This window comes from Cucumis sativus, chromosome 7 (genome assembly GCF_000004075.3).
Source record: "Cucumis sativus cultivar 9930 chromosome 7, Cucumber_9930_V3, whole genome shotgun sequence".
NCBI classification, from domain to species: domain Eukaryota; kingdom Viridiplantae; phylum Streptophyta; class Magnoliopsida; order Cucurbitales; family Cucurbitaceae; genus Cucumis; species Cucumis sativus.
Window position 1 is genome coordinate 16,817,393 of NC_026661.2, and position 20,352 is coordinate 16,837,744.

Consider the following 20,352-nt stretch of genomic DNA (forward strand, 5'->3'; position numbering starts at 1 on the left):
TCTTTTACTACATTTCATCTTTTATTAACATTTTTACTCTTAATTTTAAAATAGACTAAAACTAAAATTCTAACATTTAAAAGTGGAATAAAAGTTTAAATATAGAAATTTGGTAACAATAATATAATATTATATCCACCCAATCAAATCTAACTCAATAAGGTATGAAGTTTTTTTTTTTTTTTTTCTTTTTCTTTTTGATGTGGAAGGAGCAATAAAAAGGCTACACATTTATATGGTTGAAAGCTAGCCTAACCCTAAATAGGAACTTCAATTTATTTTAAAGTTCCTCTTATTTGCCAATGCCATGTTACTCTTCCCTTAACTTTAATTATTATTTATGTCTCTACCAAACCTCACTTAAATTTAATTTAACTATATGGGACTGTATTTTATTTTGGAATTAATTTAAACTCGTAAATAGCTTTAACTCATAAATAACATGATAAGGAAAAACTTGTTTGAGACACATATAAAAAGAAAAGTGTTAAGGGGTACATTTCTACTAGACAATAGTTGAGCAACACAAAAGTTAAGTACAACTAAATTTTTTCTTCTTTGTTTTTATACTTCGAAGTTGGTTCAATTTTAGTCTTTTTAGTTTCTATATTTTTAATAGATCTTAAATTTTGTCTTAAAAGTTATTTTTTACTGAAACTGGTTAGGTAATAATAATAACAACGACGACAACAATAATAATTTGGTTAAAATATTGTTTTGATGTGTATAATTTTAAATGTTTAATTTTGGTTTTTGTACTTTTAATAAAGCTTAAAAGTAGTCCATACCGTTAAATTAAACTTAAAAATAAAGTGATTAGTTGGTATGAAAAACAATAAAAAGTATAAAATATGACTGAGAAAGAAACATTTTCAAATATAACCAAATGAATTAAATAGCAAAATCTTAGATTATAAACACTAATAGATATTGATAGCTTGTGAAATGAATTGAGAAGTAAAAAGAAGAAAAATAGATTTTCGAATCCAAATGTTTGATTTTATCCCATCCTAATTGCATTTTATACTTACATTTTTCTTTTGGCTAACTAACCTTAGCTCAATTGTCCAAATAATATTTTAAGTTCTATGGAACCGAGAAATAGAAGTTTTGGTGGATTTGTAAAAACTAAAAAGGATTTGTAAAAACTAAAAATTCAAAGAAAAGAAAGAGAAAGTGGAGAAATTTAATAAATTTAAAATTTTTAAAATTTTCTTAATTTCTTATATATTATATTTTGAGAAATTTTTAGCAAATGCTATCTCTATAGTCATTGATATATATAGACTATCATTGATATAAATCAAAATTTTGTTATAGTTTGTAAATATTTTATTTTGTTACGGTCGATAAATATTTTAGTTTATTTTTTTATTTTATAAAATGAAGCTTATATATCTTTTAATCAACAATTTTTCAAAAAATTAAAAAAATTAGATAAAGGTAGTAAATTTAAGATTTATGGAAATTAATATAACGATAAAATTAGAGTAAAAGAATATTTTGATCTAAAAAATTATTTTAAGAATGAATATAAAAGTAAAAATCACATAGGAAACGGAAACAACCGCTTGGAAATATATAGAGAATCCATCGTCAGATTAAACTTGGTGGAGTAAGAATTTTGATACCCAAAACCAAAAGCATTCAATCTCCTTCATTGAATTTCTAACTTCAGTCCTTTGATTTTTGAAGGAATTCGTAATCGAAGTCAACGATCAGAGTATGTGGGGTAGGGTTGAAGTTGAAATATACCCTCACAAGATTTTCCAATTTCTCTCTTTTCTTTTCCCCTCTGGAATTCGATCTATGCTGCACGTTTCCCACCAAAATTTCTCTACTTTCTATCACCCAATTGGATTTCCGTTTCTAAATTCGGTTCCCAAGAGGCTCAGACGACGGATTTGGGGATTCCACTTAGTCAGAAGACTCGGTTAGCACTTTTTTCAGTTTGAACCCTAATTTTCTTGTTGAAACTGGAAGGTATTTTTGTTTTTCTTTTTATGGATTTTCTGAGATTTGTTTCTTCTGCTGGCTTCCTTTGTTTAATCTATGATTAAAAGTTTTTTTTTTTTTTTCCTTTTGTTTCTTCTGATCGTTGACTATTTCTTTTTTGGTGGGGATTCTTGGAATTGAATGTTGGAATGATAAACTCTTTTTACCTTTACTCAAATAGGCTGTATTTTTTGTAATATTGTTGTTGTGATATCTGACCCACGACAGTGGCTTTATCTTAATGTTTGAATCTGTGTTCGAACCAAACTGTTTGGACTTATTTACCGTACAAGAGGAATACCCAGTTTAATATAGAAGAAAAAGAAACAATTTCTCACTTGTCTCTAAGTTATTGCCTGCTATATTCTAGGTATGAACGGGTCTGTTTCCACCAGTTGTACTACCTCTTCAAGTTGCAGTTTCATTGGATTGTTGGATTGGATTATTGGAACTTCAAGACCTATTCATAGTAGGAGGGGTTTGAGTTGAACCCGGAGTGTGAAATTATAATTCATTCACTGGTGCTCAACTCCATATGCTTTATTTTCAGTTCCTTGCATTGGAAGAAGATGTCGTGGGTGAGGGGTAAATCTTCTGGTTGGGCAGCTTTTAATCTTAAGCAACAGAATAATGGCCTTCAGGATGAAGTTGACCGGGATCCATTCCCACCAATGTCAACTACCCTCTCCTCGCTGCCACCACGTGAAAACTTGCGTGGAGTTAATGGTCATTCAGGGAAATCTTTCTCACTTGCTCCCATTCCTTCGGCCGATTCTCCGACTTTACCCGTAAAATTTGGTGCAAAAAAGACAACATTAGGAAATTTTGGTGCAAAAAAGACGATACTTGGTGGTACCAACATTCAAAGTGGCAAGAAGCTGGTTGAAGAAACCAATGATGTTTTATCCTTTTGGAAGCTTAAAGAGCTTCATCCCTGGGCTGATATTAGCTTGATTATGGATATAATGGAAGCTGTAAATAATGACTTCAATGAGGCATCTACTTTATTAAACACAATGGTCTCTAGCGACAATTTAGAGATCAATAATAAGATGAGTACCTTAGGACTGCATTCCTCTAATGATCTATTGTGGATGGCAGGTAAATCTCCTGGCTGGGAAGAGTTTAACCTTAAGCAACATAATAAAGGCCTTCAAGATGAAATGGACCTGGAAGCATTCCCACCAATGCTAACCAACCGTTCCTCTCTGCCACCATATGAAAACTTGCACGGAGTTTATGGACGTTCAGGGAGATCCTTTGCATCCGAACCCCTTCCTTCTGTCGATTCTCTGACTTCTCCAGAAAATTATGGTGCAAAGAACACAATAGCTGATGATTCTAGCATTCAAAGTGGCAAGAAGGTGGTTGAAGAGAACACTGATGTTTTGGCCTTTTGGAAGCTTAAGGAGATTCATTCTTGGGCTGACTTTAGCTTGATTGTGGATATAATGGATGCTGTGAATAATAACTTTGATGAGGCATCTACTTTATTAAAAACAATGGTTTCAAGTGACAATTTTGAGATCAATAATGAGATAAGCACATTAGGACTGCATTCGGCTAATGATTTATTGTGCAATGGGAATAATGATGTAAGCATAGCATCAGAAAGAATGATCAATGCTCCTATCCTTAGTTCCACAGTAAAGGCTGTGCAAGGCATACATCAAAATAATAATACGAGTAGAGAAGACTATACCAAATTGTTTGCAAATGATTATTTTGAAAGAAATTCCTTTCATAATACTGGAAATTCAAAAATAGCTCTTGGTTGCTCAAAGTCTGTTCCTATTGAGCCTGAGTGGGAAGAAGATGATATTTACCTGAGCCATCGGAAAGATGCTATAGCAATGATGAGGTAAATAAGTCTTCTATCTACTTTATAATTGACTTGTTCTTCCTACTTCAGTTTGATTTGTTTCCCTTAATAAACATTTCTGTTAAAATTTGCATTATAAAACTTGTTTATTTATTTAATGCTTCTTTTATCATTGTGATACCCCACCAGATTTGTGGGGTTCTTTGTATTTGTTAATTATTTTTACCCTGCGTGAGAAGAATGCTTTAAATAATTTATATATATGAGGATCTCTTCTATAGGTTGTACCTCTGTGTCCTTCAGAGTTACGAGGAGACAACAAACTGTGTGTACTGAGCTAATTTATCTTGAACCTCAAGCTTTGGAAAGTAGTCGAAAGTTGACACGTTAGGGAGATATTGAATCTTAGTTCACATTTCTTAGTCCATTGTTTACATTTTTATTCAAATTGATCCTGTGATCATGCTTAGAAGAAATGTTCAAAGATGTTGGACAGACTTGCTAGTATTGTGGCTTTGGTTTTATTTTTGGATGTAGTGTAAAATATATTCTTGGTAGACAGTTCAAGTAATCAACACTATGGGAGTTGATTTCTTACTCAATATAAACAAATGTTATTTGTTATTTTCTTTAACCAATAGGTCTGCATCTCAACATTCAAGGGCAGCCACTAATGCCTATCGTAGGAAGGATCATGCTTCTGCCAAGTATCATTCATCAAGAGCTGAAGAACAATGGCTTGCTGCAAAAATGTTGAATGATAAGGCAGCTAATGAAATTTTACAAACAAGGAATAGTAAAAATGGGCTCTGGAAGTTGGACTTACATGGGCTACATGCAGCCGAGGCTGTTCAAGCCTTGCATGACCACTTGCTGAAAATTGAAACTCAGAATGCCTCCAATCGGTCCTTGTCTCCAAAGAAAGCTGAAAGGAAAGGATTTCAGCGTGCTTCATCTCTTGAGTATCTTAGTTGTATGGAATCAAAGTTGGACAAAGAATCACCATCATCTAGGCATAGGCCGACATCATTGGAAGTCATAACAGGTATATTTGTATCTGTTGCCATTTAACTTTCAAATTTCAACTTTTGTGTTTTCTTGAAGTTAGGTTGTCTATTTATTTTGTGTTTTCTTACAGTTATTTTGTTAGTAGTCTCAATATTCTAATTTTCAAATGGTGCATTTTTGTAACCCTTCTTGGAAAGGGAGATACTTTTCTGGTCTACCTCAGCCCCACCCTCCAAAAACAAGGCTCTCCTATCTCAAAAAAAATTTCCTAGTAACTCTGTCATCTTTCTAGCCTTTTTATTAGAACTTAAACTGAGAGAATAGTTAGGAAGGCTCAGAAAAACAATATAAACAAAAATCAAAAGTGAAAGTACTTTGTTACCCAACTCCCTCAAAGAACCTTTTGTTAGGGAGGGAGTTCCAAAGGGAACAGGACTTGGTTTTGGCATGTAGACAGAACCCAAGATAAGTTTTCGAGTTGTTTATTTTACAACTGAATGGTCAAACCATCCAGCAACATGAGGTTTCCTATTAGAACAGTTTTGATGGGAACACTAGAACCCTGGTGTTTCTTACCTATGCGAGGACTTAGTAGTTCGTTAGTTAGGGGGTGGTGGGTAGAGTTCACATGTCACAATTTTGGGTTCCACTACACAATAATGCACAAAATAAAAATCTGTTTAGCTGAGGCTAGAAGGGTTATATACATTAGATTAGATATGACAATCGGTTGATTTGGTTGATTGGAAATTTTAAATGTAGTTTGCCTAATGTGTCTGTGTCTAACACTTAGACACACACTCTGATACTTGTTGGATATGTATCATTCATGTGTTAGTGCAACTAATGCGTTAGACACACATAGAACATTTGTTGAGTAGATAAAAAGGATACATATGACAGTAATAAGAAATTGAGTGAGAAACACATCAAACTGAATTTTTAAGCATACAAATGCATCAACCCATTTACTTTGAGTTTTCTTCTTGTATAAAAATGAAATATATCTTAACAAACACATCCTTGTCTTATTTGTGTCCTAGATTTAGAAAAAAAAATGACATTTGCCGGTTATGTTTTATTCGTTCCTGAAGGTATAGGTAAACATAGCAAGGGGGAAGCTGCTCTACCAAAGGCTGTGGCAAGTTTTCTTACTGAAAATGGGTGAGTTTTTACATAAGTTTTTGTTAGTGTCATTGAATGAAACCGTTTTTTTTTTTTTGCTCATGTTGATTTTATCCAAAAAAGAGAGAGGGTAAAGATGTTTATAGATTCTACCACTTGATAATTTGCAGGTACCGTTTCGAACAGACAAGGCCTGGAACGATTAGTGTCCGACCAAAATTTCGTAGGTAAATGGCTGAAGCATCCATCATTTTTATTTGTCAATGTATAATTGCGTTAGGAGAATATAGTGTTAAGTTATTTAGTTAGAACAACATTTTATATAATTGTTGCCATTACTTCAAATTGAACCTCAAACTTAGATTAATGTTGTATTCTTAACCTTAAATGTCAAAATGATGGAGTTTAACCCTCTAATAAGTATCGCCAAAAAGTTCTATCCTATGTATGTAAACGATGAAAGGATAAAAGTAATATATGAAATCGACAAAGTTTATAAACACAATATGATTTTTTTTAAAAATAATATTTAAGAATTTTGGTTAAGTTAAAAGAACAATATTTTAAGGTTATTTTTGAAAGATAGTTTGATTTTGATACAAACTTCAAATTTAGAAGTGTTTTCATGAGGTACTTTCATTATTTCTCGAAGCACATTAGTATTATCAAAGTTTCAAAGTCTCTATGTACAAAGAACGAAGAATCAGAACTTTGTTTCTAGATTGAAAGTATCACTAATGCACTTTTTAGGAACTTTGTGTAATTTTCCATTCTAAGCGTGACTTAGGTGCCAACATAATCAATTTTATGTTTCCTACTTAGATTCTAAGTTCTAACCATTAACACTTCTCTATTCGTAGAGTTGATTGATTTCAAACATATTTGAATATTTTTTTGGAAAGGATTCGAGTTTGTTAAATTACAAAAAGCATCAGAAAGACCTTTAAACTTTTTAAAGTTAAAAAAATGTTTTTAAACTTTTTAAAGTTAAAAAAATGTTTTTAAACTTTTTAAAGTTAAAAAAATGTTTTTTAACTTTTTAAAATGATTTAAAAATATTGTTGGATGAAAATCATTAAACTTTTTAAAAAATACCCTTGAATTATTGAAAAAGTTTCTTAAATATTCTTATGCTTAAAAAAGTTTTAAAAAATACTCTATCTAAATTTTTTGTAATTTTTTTTATTAATCAAAATAGAATCTAAATTTTAGGTTAAAATAATAATTTTTAGTTATTTGACTATTAATATATAGGATAAATAACGAACACAACAATTAATATACAGTTAATTGTCAAATAAAAAATGTATTCGGCTTTTAACATTAAGTGATAATTTGATAGATATATTATTGAATTTTTTTGGACTAATTATTGTTTTAGTATATTTTAAAGAGAAAATTTTATTTGGAAACATTGTCAAATTTTACGTTTTAACCATGATTTAAAAATTTTAATGATGATAGATATTTCAAAGTGTTAAGTTTTTTTTTTAAAAAAGTTCGGTTTCGAGAGATATTTCTTAAATTAAAAAATTAAATTATTAAATAAATATTTTATTATTTTCAAATAAGTCAACATATCTATTAAGTATATTAATGCCATTTTTATGTTTATTTTCTTTCTGTTCATTTTTAAAAAATAGCAAAAACATTGAAACTATTTATAAAATATAACAAAATTCATCAACTCTTTACCATCCATTTAAATTTATTTTTGTTTTATTTTGTAAAAAGTTTTATTTTATAAATAGTTTTATTTTTTTGTGTTATTCATAGCAATTTTCCCCTTATTTTTGTGTGATTCGTAAATCTTTTTAAGATGCAATTATATTGATTATCTTCTTCTATCGATATCAAACTCATGCAAATTTAAAAATACAACATATTGATTAAAATTTAAAACTATAATTTTAACTTAAAATTTTGATTTTTATTTTGAGTGTTAAAACATTTGATATAAAAATTGGATTAATGAAACTATCTTTAAATTTTTTCTTTTAAGTTATAAAGATATTTATGAAAATGGTTAGTAGTTTGATTATTTTTAAAACAAAGCTTTTAACAGTTTGCATCCATAAGAATATTCTTGAAAATTTAGAAACATTTTTTCCACAAAATACAAAGTTTAGGAGTTTTTTATTTATTTATTATAATTTTTATAATTTAGCCTTCACGTTGTATTTTATACCTTCATCAAATGTAATAAATGCTAGGCCCTGGAGGCTAATACGCTTCTGCTGTAGATATATATGATTGCTGAGGGGAGGGCTGATCCAACTTTTCTGTTTCGTTCCTCCAACCTTCATTGGAATTTCCACCCAATTGAACTACTAAAAACGTCCTCATTCTGTTTTTCAGAACCCTTTTCAATTTCAGATAATGGCCCTCCAGTTGAAATACTAGTGTATAAAATAATGGAAGTTATCACTTCCATTCAAATTAAAGTTCAATTTGTTTTCATCGCACCAATTCAATACCATGGCTTTAATGGTGTGGTTGGGAACGAGATTAGTATGTGTGCGCATCTGATGAGTGTTCGGCCAAATGTTTAACCCGCTATCAATCCAAATATGCCACAATTACTGGATCAAGCCATCAGTTCTAATGGCAATGGGCAGTGAAATTACGAAGGAATCGGGACTCCATCTATCCCACGGAAGTAGTCCTTTCTAACCATCCAATCTTGTATAAGGATAACTAGATCCATAATCTGGTTGATGTGATGTAGTTCCTCCTTCGCATTGTTGTGTTCAGCAACGATTTGACGTCAAATGAAATGCTTTGATCAGTTTTAGAAGGTGTCAGAGTTTGGGTCGATACCAATCCTTCATAGCTTCCATGATTGAAGGCCTTCAAGACATTTCTGGACAGTCCATTAAATGTCAATATCATTCTTATCAAATAAGCAGAAAATTATGAGAAAAGATGTATCAAAATCATGAGAACTTTTATTTCAAAATAAGAGAGAAAAAGTTCAAGCCAAGTGTTTCCTACTCCAAACAGCTTAGTTAATATTATTATTAATTTATTTTTGAAATGGAAACAAGGATTTTCATTGATAAAATGAAAAAGGACTTGTACCGAAGTACAAACAACTTAGTTATTTAGAAAAAGGAAAAAGAAATCTAATATAAAATCTGAGAAAGAACTGAAATATGGCTAGTTCTCAAAAGGTAACTCACTGTAAATTTTGCTGTCTTCAGACACCATTTTTCGATGAATTCTCGAGCTTCATATACAGCTGCATCCAGTGACTCACATTCACGATAAAGTAACTCATCTGAAGAGAGTTTGAGGTTAATGACATCATCAAGGACGACTTTCAGAAGTTTTAAGACAACAACGAGATTTCTGCATTTCTTGGGAAGAGGCAAAGGCTTTGTAGTGTGGCATGAAACTAGATGAATGAATCTGGAAATACTGTTAATCAGACATTGCACAGAGGCTGTTCCCATCTATCCTGATTTCAGGCAAACATGACTAAATTAGCAATAGATAAGCACAATCTCTTGGTTAAAAAAAAACAACAAGAACATCAGCTCCTCACAGAAACAAAATTTTGATTAACATGATAATATCAACAATAAAGAAAGTCAATTTTCACCATTTCTTTTACCATCAAAACGTGGCTCTCACTACCCAAGTCCACCCATGAGGTAAGTGTTAGGAGTCTCCAACCTGAAACTCAAAAACTCCTTGAATAATAATCCAAAAGAGCTCCACAAGCTAATATTAAAGTAAGAAGAAAGCATAAAAAGAAAATAACACAATATCAGTAAAAGAAACAATCCAGCTCCTTCGAGAAGGCTGGCAACCTCTCCCTAAAAGCTATCAGCTTTTTACCCAAAAGAAAACCTACTTCAGCAATCCCAGAACATTCCCTTTTATATTAGTGATTTAGGGGGTCCTCAGGTGTTTTCTCCCTCTCCAATGAGCTCCCTTGCTGAATCCTTCTGTGAATTTCCCTTCATGCCCTTCTTTTTTAAGTATGAGTATGAAGGTTGGAGGTCTAACAGTCAGTACTACCGGTCACAAAATAGCAAGTGTTAAACACAAATATTAAAGAGAAAAAAAAGTAAAAGTATATAACATCATTAATATATTTTTTTAGTACAACCAACCAGAATCGTTGTGTAATCTAATCCACTTCATAGAATATAACCAGTGATTCTAAAAATGAAACATGGAGATTGGAAGGAATGAAGTTGCCTTATCGCACCTTTAATTTGCAGATGATACGATGTTATTTTGTTCTGGAAAAGAGGAGTCCTTCCTCATGCTCAACCATATGGTGGCTATGACGATATGTCTAGGCTAGAAATTGATAGGAGCAAGTGCACTATTTTTGTAATTAATGCTGATCATGTCAAGTTGCAGAGTTGGGTGGAGGTGTTTGATTGTGAGGTTGGCTCCTTCCCTACTTACTACCCGGGCTTCCTTTGGGGTCAATCCGAGAACTTGTCCTTTCGGGATCCTATTTGTGAGAAAGTCCTTACGAGATTGGCGGTGTGGAAGAGAGGGTTCCTATTTGTGGCAAGTTCATATCTCAAATTTCATGTTGGCAATAATTTAATTTAATATATTTTACAATTGGGCCAAAAGGCACTCCAAATAGGGGAAATAATCAAAGCAAATCCTCTTCCAAAGATCCATCCCCCTTTCTTACATTGAAAACTCACATTGTCACACGTGCGTATCATTCTAAAATGGTAATTCTTATAGGTCATTTGAATAAGTGAAACTCGGTCAACCTAAGTAGAGTTGCTAACTCCACTCTTGCCAAAAAGTTCATGGGCCCACAATTAAAAAAACATTTATTGCATGTCGTATTAAATTCTTATATTGGGGGCCTCATGAAAACTCCAGTCTTTGCTCCAAACATTCCCATAATTTTAATAGAATACAACAATAATCCTCAATCTAATAGTTATCATGGTTCTCATCACTTCGATGATCTTCAACACTATCTTGTTTTCTTATACTTGAATTTGGATGCAATGATTGTCAAATTGCACATTTGATTACATCAACAATCAATCATGATTCAGTAAACTAAATCAGACAACCAATGAATAGTGAAGAACATAAAGATAGATTCAATGAAGACTAAGAGAACATACTTATTTGTTCCATGCAGGCTAACGTGCTATTGATGAAGATGATCCTCCTGAAATCCCAATAACACATATCAAAAAATCAAAGTGAAGGGATCTATAAAGGCCAGCAATCTACAATACTAAGAAATGGAACAGAGAAGAAAAAGAAGTGAATACCCATCAAGTCCATAAAACAATGATTCGTTTCTTCTTGCAGTTGATTAGAAATTTACAACTCATTAGCCCCTAATGAGTCTACCAATAAGTGTTATATTATCAACATTAACGCTCTTGGACAGGAAACCTTGGAAGCAAGTCTAGACATGCTTGATATTTTTCAATTTTGCAAGGCATGCCTACGATTATGGCGCAAAATGTTGACATCTAGCGATACATCCCTTTGAACCATCATATGAAGAAGTTCAACCACCTTCTCTAATTTTTTACTTTCAAAGAAACCTCGTATCAGTGTAGCATAAGTAATTTTATCGGGTGTACAACCATTTTTTTCCATCTTTTGAAATAGAATATTTGCCTTAACTACTTGTCCCCCTCTGCAAAACTCATGGATCATAATATTATAAGTCACAACATCTGGTTGAAGCTCTTCTTGGGGTAGTTTTTCAAATAGCTCCCAAGCAGTTTCAAGTTTCCCTGCTTTGCATAGGCCATCAATTAGACAATTAAAGCATTCAATGTCCAATTTAATGTTGTATGATTTTAACTTATTGAAAAGTTCCATCGCTTCAAATAAACAACCATTCTTACACAGCCCATTTAAGAAAATACCATATATATATAAATCCCCGGGAATACCATAAACTTTCATGACACCAAATAGCTTCTTTGCATCACCAACCTTGCCTCCCTGAAAAAGCCCTGTTAACAAGGCACCATATGTTTTCACATCTGGCCTCTTTCCCACTTGAAGCATTCCATTGTAAAGCTTCATTGCTTCTTCAACCTTCGAGGTTTTACAATACCCATTAATTAGCACAGTGTAGCAAATCACATCAGGTTCACATCCCTTACTTGGCATGCTAACAAATAATTCCCTCGCACTATTAAGATCACCAACCAAACAAAACCCCTCAATCAATGAATTATAAGTAAGCAAATTAGGAACGATGCCTCTTTGAATCATTACCTCTAGCAAATCCTTAGCCTCAATAACCTTTCCTTCCTTGCAAAGCACATCAATCAACACATTAAATGTGACCACGTTTGGTTGAACACCTTGATTCACCATCTCATTGAATAAACGTTTAGCCTCCTCCCACTTTCCACCACAACAAAATCCATGAATCAAAGAGGTATATGAAATGACAGTGGGGGTCATTCCTTGAACTTTCATTTCCTCGAAAAGATCTCTTGCCTCGTCTTCCCGTCTATCCTTACAAAGCGCATCTATGATGATACTGTAGGAAATAACAACAGGCTTAAAATTAATCCCATATAGACTACTGTCATTGAGCATTTCCTGATGCAACTTAAGTGCGATGCTAATATTTCCTGTTCGACAAAGCCCCTTCATTAAAGTCCCATAAGTAATCGCATTAGGCGTACAACCTAACTTTTGCATTCTTGTAAATAAGAGTGCGGCTTTACTAATCCTGTGCTCCATACACAAGCCCTTAATTAAGGTGGTATATGTGACTATATCAGGAATGTAACCTCTCCTTAAAATCCCTGCCATGACCGCAAGACCTTCGCCAACCCGATTCACATTACAAAGGCAATTCAACAATATATTCAGAGTGCAGCAATCAGGTGAAATTCCAGATAGACGCATTTGATTATAGAGGTAAAATACTTGAGAGTAATGCTTAATCTTAGCAAGTCCAGAAAGTAAATGAGTGAAAGAAGATAAGGGAGGGGTAGGATTTGAATACATCATCAGGTGAAAGAATTGGAAGGCTTGAGTTGCAGTAATGTTACCTGTCTTGCAATTGTGTAGGAACATTGAAAGCTGCTGTTGAAACGAAATGGGTGTATTGAAATTTTGGGGCGATACATTTAGGGATTTGTGATGAACTGCAGATGAAAAATGGGGATTTGATGATGGAATGGTAGGAGAGTGAGTAAATAGAGAGGAAGAGAGGTTAGGTTTAACAATGGAAGAAGCGGAAGGTACCGTCTTCGAAGTTGAAGCCATGCTCGATTGATGAGAAAAAATGTTGAGAGGAGAGCGTACAGATCGGAAGTGTTTGGGTTTGGGGCACTGCCCATTTCTTCCGTCATCTACCGTCGTTTTTTCAGCACCCAATCTTCCAATTTTTGCTGCCACCAAAAGTACTCTAAGTAAAAAAAATCATAAATCAAAATGGTCTAATTAGAATATTGGTTTTAAATTATAAAAAATATCCCTTTAATTTACCTCTAAAGCTCTTCAAATTTTCATTTTAAAAATATTTAGATTTTAGATTTTTTTGTATGAAAATGGTTAAAATTTTATTTTAAAAATACTCTTGGACCTAAAAAGAAAAGAAAAAAACTACCGCTAAAATTAGTATATGAACTGAAATCGTTAACATATGATACTTTTTAAAAAGGACCATTTTAGTAGATTCATTTTTATTACTTTTTAAAAGTTTGAGAACCAAAATTAACCAAAGTTAAAAGTTTAAGGACTAAAATGAACTAAAGTTGAAAGTACAGAGACTAAGATGAATATTTCAAAGGTATAAGTATCAAAATGAACAAAAACAACCCAAACATAGTAAATAACTTAATATTTAAAAATATTAATTGAAGGGGTTTAGCAAAGGAGGCCAGTGGCCTTTAGGAAGAAGCTTTTCGAAGCAAGCCAATGGCCTTAGGAGCATTTAGACCCTTTTAAGACTTTGGATTTTGATGCATTGGTCTGTTTATTGTACTGCTTGATGAATTATAGTGTTCATCCGTTTTGGTGTGGGAGGAATTTTGAGAGCAAAGTTTATGTTTATTACATTATTTTGTGTGCTTTTATTATTGGAAGTGATATTGATGCATTCGAGTTGTACTGATCCAAATTTCTCATATGCCATTCTTTAAATTCAATACTAAGCAAAAAAAATTTGATGCAAATACGTATAATGTATTATTTGTTTATGTATTTGGTTGTACACGGGAATACAATAAAAAAAATTGAACAAAAAAATATTTTATATTTAATTTATGAAACTAAATTTGACAATCTTATAGAATGGTAATAAATTGATTAATTAAAGAATTGGCCTTATCAATACAGAGCAGCACGATGCAAAGGACATTATATGCACGATCATGAACACAAGAAGCACAAAAATGTGCAATATTGGCAGCCCCGCAGGCTAAGGAAGCAGTTAAATGGGCATTAGCAACGACAGAGGTTCTTCAAGTAGCGGTAAAAAAGTTGGGAGTATTTTCCATGAGAACCTGCAAGGTCAAAATCTCAAACTACTACAAATTCTATGTGATACAACAAGTTTATAGAAGAAAGCATTGCATGTGGGTATGAGTTTAGTTCTTTTTATATATATATGGGGGATTGCCAGCATTGTTATGAAGGACTGTGTTGAGTTGCTTCCTATAGGTGTTTGATGTACAGAATGTTGGTCCAAGGGATATTCATGCGGTGATCGAGGAGTTCCTCCTCTACTTGCCTTTCAGAGGGTGGTCGTTTCTTGTGGTTAGCTATGCGATATTTGAGGGGAATGAACAATAGAGTGTTTGGAGGTTGGGATAGGGATGAATTATTTTTCTAATTATACTCTTGGTAACATATTACTTAGTTGGAATCCCTTCGTGTGTAGAAGATGTGTTTTGATGGACTTTTTTTACATACCTTTATATTTTTTTCATTTTTTTTCTCAACAAAAGTTGCTGATCCTATATATTAAAAGCAATTAACACGAACACGAGGCTTACATGAAAACCCAAGAATCGAAAGAAAAACCACAATATTTTAGTTTTATTATTTTTCTAATAATTACAAAGGTACAATTGAGGGAACTTGAATAGAATGCAAAGGGCAAAGAAAAAGAAAAATTTATGGTAAATTTTCCATAAATACAAATTCTAACACTACCAAAAAAATAATGATGACATTCAGTTCATTATTTTGTGGGTAATGCAAAAATACATTTTCCCCCTAGAAAACCTTTGGTTCCTTTGTTGAATCTGCATCATCTTCAAATTTCGTGCTGGAATAGTCCTCGAAATTCTTTGGTTCCTTTGTTGGACATGCTTCATCTTTAGACTTCATGTCTGAATAATCTTCCTCATTGAAACTTTCATTCGTCAAACTTGCATTCGCCTAAAATAATAATTGGAGTTAGTAATCAAGTATTTTACATAACGTAAATACCCCAATTTACAACCATCATTTGTTTTCCCTTAGTATATGCAGCACACTAATTGTAATATATGACCTACAAAAATATGTGAAGTAATATAAAATACCCTAAACCCTAAAAGTAAATGAAATTTAAATTAATTTTTATTTAATACACTAGGTAAGTTTTTAGATACATAATAAATATTATTTATAATTAATGTGAGGGTTAAAATGGTGAATAAAAATATGGAAATCTTATTTAAGAAAATGAATAGAAATTGAGTAAAGTCGGTGTTTCGTTCTTTGATTTATGATCATATTTTGGAGGGATCCTTACGGGCGTTGTTAATTTTGGGCCAACAACTCTGAGAAGGTGAGAATGGAGGTATTCCATGGATGAATGTCATCCCTCTTTTTACATCAGAAGGAGGTGTTAGGTCACGGAAGAAAGACTCAATCACTCTCCCAAACCCAAACATTTCTAACCTCTCTTCTCAAAATCTGAAATCGAATACTTTCTCTCATCAATCAAACATGGCTTCAACTTCAAACACTGTACCTTCTGCTTCTTCCATTCGTAACTCTAACCTCTCCTCTCTATTTACTCACTCCTCAGCAATTCCATCACCAAATCCCCAAATTGCTTTCTTCCTACGCCATTGCAAGACAGGTAACGTTACTGCAACTCATGCATTGCATTTCTTTCACCTAATGATGCGTTCAACTCCTACCCCTTCCTTATCTTCTTTCAATCACCTTCTTTCCGGACTTGCTAAGATTAAGCATTACTCTCAAGTTTTTTCTCTCTATAATCAAATGCGTCTATCTGGACTTTCGTCTGATCGCTGCACTCTGAATATATTGTTGAATTGCCTTTGTAATGTGAATCGGCTTCGCGAAGGTTTTGCGGCCTTTGCGGGGATTTTAAGGAGAGGTTATAGTCCTAATATAGTCACATATAACACCTTGATTAAGGGATTGTGTATGGAGCATAGGATTAGTGAAGCCACACGGTTATTTCTCAGAATGCAAAAATTAGGTTGTACGCCAGATGTGGTTACTTATGGGACTTTGATCAAGGGGCTATGCGGAACCGGGAATATTAACATTGCACTTAAGTTGCATCAAGAAATGCTCAATGACATTAGTCGATATGAGATTAATTGTAAGCCTAATGTTATTACCTATAATATCATCGTAGATGGGCTTTGTAAGGTTGGACGTGAAGACGAGGCAAAACAACTTTTTGAGGAAATGAAAACTCAGGGAATGATTCCCAGTATCATTTCGTATAACTCCTTGATTCATGGATTTTGTTGTGCTGGAAAGTGGGAGGAGTCTAAACGTTTGTTAGATGAGATGCTGGATCAAGGTCTTCAACCAGATATGGTCACATTTAATGTGTTGATTGATACTCTTTGCAAGGAAGGAAAGGTTATTGAGGCTAAGAAGTTGCTAGGAGTGATGATTGAGAGCGGTATTGTTCCTGATTTGGTTACTTATAATTCATTGATTGAGGGATTTTGTATGGTTGGTGATCTTAACAGTGCGAGGGAATTATTTGTTAGCATGCCAAGCAAGGGATGCGAACCTGATGTGATTTCTTACAATGTGCTAATTAATGGGTATTCTAAAACTTTGAAGGTGGAAGAGGCAATGAAGCTTTACAATGAAATGCTCCTAGTGGGAAAGAGGCCAAATGTGATAACATATGATTCCTTGTTAAAGGGGATTTTTTTGGCAGGTAAGGTTGATGATGCAAAGAAGCTATTCAGTGTAATGAAAGCTCATGGTATTGCTGAAAATTCATATACATATGGTATTTTCTTAGATGGGTTGTGTAAGAATGATTGTTTATTTGAAGCAATGAAACTTTTTACTGAGCTAAAATCATCCAACTTCAAGTTGGAAATTGAAAACTTGAATTGTCTAATCGATGGCCTATGCAAAGCAGGAAAACTCGAAACTGCTTGGGAGCTTTTCGAAAAACTGTCCAACGAAGGGCATGAACCAAATGTTGTGACTTATACCATTATGATCCATGGATTTTGTAGAGAGGGACAAGTAGATAAGGCAAATGTTTTGATTCAAAAGATGGAAGCAAATGGTTGTACCCCCGACATTATTACTTACAATACACTTATGCGTGGTTTCTATGAAAGTAATAAATTAGAGGAGGTGGTTCAACTTCTCCATAGGATGGCTCAGAAGGATGTGTCACCAGATGCCATCACTTGCTCCATAGTTGTAGACATGCTTTCCAAAGATGAAAAATATCAAGAATGTCTACACTTGCTTCCAAGGTTTCCCATCCAAAAGGGCGTTGATAAACACTTATTGATGACTCATTAGGAGCTATATGATTTGAAAATTTCTAATCAGCTTTCAAAAAGGAACGATACATCATTTTTCATGGACATTCCCACTATACTCCAATTTTTGTCATGGTAGATTGCTTGGCTTTATGGATTCTTTCATCGTGATTTCTAATTTGCATTGTTTGAGTTTCAGGAGGATCATATTCATCAACCAACATGGAATAGATAAGTATATTTTTTACCAAATGAACATTATTATCATGTTCAAACTCATTTTGATAACATGTCTTTAGTCATTCATTAAGCATCCTTTCACCATTTCAAAAAACATACTAATAAACCCACCATCATTCATTAGTTTGTTTGTTGATTAAGAAAATAATGTTAATTTCTTGTTATCTTTTAATTTTATGTAGCTTCCTTCTTTTTTTCTTTCCTTCCTAGATTTTATTATGTAAATTGAATTGGGATGATATGCAGTTGTGCAGATGCTTGAAGGTCCTTTTTCTTTTCTTGTGTGAAGAGTAGAAAAGAGATTCCAATACTTACATGGGTCTATATAGTAATTAATCTGCATTAGCCGCCTTATTTCTACAATTGAAACTCAGTGTAGATTTGTTGTTACGGTTGGGTAAAATTCCATTGGACTATTAAATTTCTATGTATTTGATTGAGTTTCAGCATTTGAATTAGTTGAAGATATTCAAGTTAACTTAATAGCTTTGATTCACATTGGCTGGTTCATTTTACATTTTAGTACTCATACTTTTAAAAAATGACCATTTTAGTCGATTCATTTTCATTTCTAAGTGATAAAAAGTTATTACTTTTTAAAAGTTTGAGAACCAAAATGAACCAAAGTTAAAAGTTCAAAGGACTAAAGTGAACTAAAGTTGAAAGTATAGGAACTAAAATGAATATTTCAAAAGTACAAAAACTAGAATGAACAAAAACAAGAACGTAGAACGTAGTACTTAAATATTATAGGAGTTTAGCAAGGAAGCCGGTTGCCTTTGTCAAGAAGCTTTTTGAAGTAAGTCAATGGCCATAGGAGCATTTAGACTATAGGAGCATTTAAACTCTTTTAAGACTTTGGATTTGGATGCTTTGATTTGTTTTTTTGAACTGCTTGGATGAATGATAGTGTTAATCTGTTTTGGCGTGGGAGTAATTTTGAGAGCAAAGTTTATGTTTATTACATTATTTTGTGTGCTTTCATTATTGGAAGTGATGCATTGGAATTGTACTAATCCAAGTTTCTCATCTCCAATTCTTTAAATCCCATACGAAGGAATAAAAATTGATGCAGATACATAAGATCTGTGCATAGGAATACGATCAGAATTTTTTGAACAAAAAAATATTTTAAATTTAATTTATGAAACTAAGTTTGACAATCTTATATAATAGAAATAAATTTGATTAATTGAAGAATAAATATCATTCTATATATGGATACAAAAATAATTATGAACCTATTATAATTTTAATTCTAAATATTCGCAGTTGCGTAATTTATAATAAAAACTAACTAATTAATATATTTAATAGAAATATTGTAGTTTTAATTTTGATTAATTAATATATTTAATAGAAATATTGTAGTTTTAATTTTGATTAATTAATATATTTAATAGAAATATTGTAGTTTTAATTTTAATTCAATAGAGAAATTGTGATGGATAATTAGAAAATAAAACTATTTACAACATGTAGTAAAAAAAAAAGGATTAAGAAGAGTTTAATGGTTTTTGCTATACTGAATAATATATTATTAGAAAGTAAATAAAGTTCACACACATATATATATATATATTTCGAGTTCATGGATTTGTTTCTGAACGCCGCATGGATTCAATTAAGTATGAACCTCATCTACGTTTTGCCTAAGTACATAATGAGAGTATCAAGAGAAGAATCCTCAGATGATCCCATAGAAGTTGTCTGCTTCAAGAGAAGCACTTTTGCAATATGATAACCCTATGAAACTTGTGTTTTGCCTTCGAATTTCTCACAATTAAACTAGTAAAAACGTCCTCATTTCACTTGTTGTGTAAAATAATGAAAGTTGTCACTTCGATTCAAATTCTGCTAAGACAATTGAACCAAACCAATGATAATAAACTGGAAAAGTTCAATTTGTTTTCATCGCACCAATTCAATATCATGACTTTAATAGTATGGTTAGGAATGGAATTAGTATGTGTGAGCATCTGACGAGTGTTGGGGCAAATAAATGTTTAACTCTGCTTCAATCCCCAGATGCTAAAATTACTGGATCAAGAATCAGCTCCAATGACAATTGGGCAATGGAAATAGGAAGGAACCGAGACACCATTTATCCCACGGAATGGTATACGGATAATTAGATCCACAATCTGGATGATGTGATGTAGTTCCTCCGTCGCATTGTTGGATTCAGCATCGATTCTCTCCTTTTCAACAGCTATAGTCTTTTTCAGAAGTTCTTGATTTGACGTCAAATGAAGTGCTTGAAGATGTTCAGAGTTTGGGCCAATGCTTCTTTGACTAATTAGAGCCGCTTCTGTAGATCTAGCTGTCCTTTCTTGTTTCAATGATTGAAGACCTTCAGGACATTTCTGGACAGTTCATTAAATGTCAATATCATTCTTATCAAATAGTCAGAAAATTATGACAAAAGATGGATCAAAATCAAGAAACTTATATTTC

The 20,352-nt window shown here is 32.6% G+C and overlaps 3 protein-coding genes across 27 annotated transcripts; 2 read left to right on the plus strand and 1 right to left on the minus strand.

Annotated features, from left to right (window-relative positions):
• Positions 1-1,573: 1,573 nt before the first annotated feature.
• On the plus strand, positions 1,574-6,392 carry LOC101223137. Of its 2 annotated transcripts, none has more exons than XM_011660944.2 (5): positions 1,574-1,983; positions 2,366-3,856; positions 4,459-4,862; positions 5,920-5,989; positions 6,121-6,392. In XM_011660944.2, exons 2-5 carry the CDS (start codon positions 2,565-2,567, stop codon positions 6,179-6,181), a joined length of 1,827 nt encoding a protein of 608 aa, XP_011659246.1. In that variant the 5' UTR covers positions 1,574-1,983; positions 2,366-2,564; the 3' UTR covers positions 6,182-6,392. The 2 variants fall into 2 exon arrangements, with proteins under 2 accessions (XP_011659246.1, XP_004148966.1); XM_004148918.3 differs by having other exon boundaries at positions 1,575-1,933.
• Positions 6,393-8,167: 1,775 nt separating this feature from the next.
• On the minus strand, positions 8,168-13,337 carry LOC101202866. 23 transcript variants are annotated; one of them, XR_004218199.1, is made up of 7 exons: positions 13,181-13,337; positions 12,985-13,080; positions 11,224-12,464; positions 11,071-11,117; positions 9,567-9,972; positions 9,133-9,410; positions 8,168-8,813 (listed from the first exon to the last, which is right to left on the minus strand). XR_004218199.1 is itself a non-coding variant. In XM_011660947.2 (6 exons), the coding sequence occupies exons 1-6, from the start codon at positions 13,285-13,287 to the stop codon at positions 8,778-8,780; spliced, it is 621 nt and encodes a 206-aa protein (XP_011659249.2). In that variant the 5' UTR covers positions 13,288-13,336; the 3' UTR covers positions 8,168-8,777. The 23 variants fall into 23 exon arrangements, 2 of the variants coding, with proteins under 2 accessions (XP_011659249.2, XP_011659248.2); XR_004218202.1 differs by lacking the exon at positions 11,224-12,464 and having other exon boundaries at positions 9,567-9,927; XR_004218201.1 differs by lacking the exon at positions 11,224-12,464.
• A 2,309-nt stretch (positions 13,338-15,646) lies between these two features.
• LOC101203105 (pentatricopeptide repeat-containing protein At3g22470, mitochondrial) lies at positions 15,647-17,907 on the plus strand. Of its 2 annotated transcripts, none has more exons than XM_011660948.2 (2): positions 15,647-17,087; positions 17,298-17,907. In XM_011660948.2, exons 1-2 carry the CDS (start codon positions 15,740-15,742, stop codon positions 17,693-17,695), a joined length of 1,746 nt encoding a protein of 581 aa, XP_011659250.2. In that variant the 5' UTR covers positions 15,647-15,739; the 3' UTR covers positions 17,696-17,907. The 2 variants fall into 2 exon arrangements, with proteins under 2 accessions (XP_011659250.2, XP_011659251.1); XM_011660949.2 differs by having other exon boundaries at positions 15,648-16,013; positions 16,545-17,907.
• Positions 17,908-20,352: the final 2,445 nt, after the last annotated feature.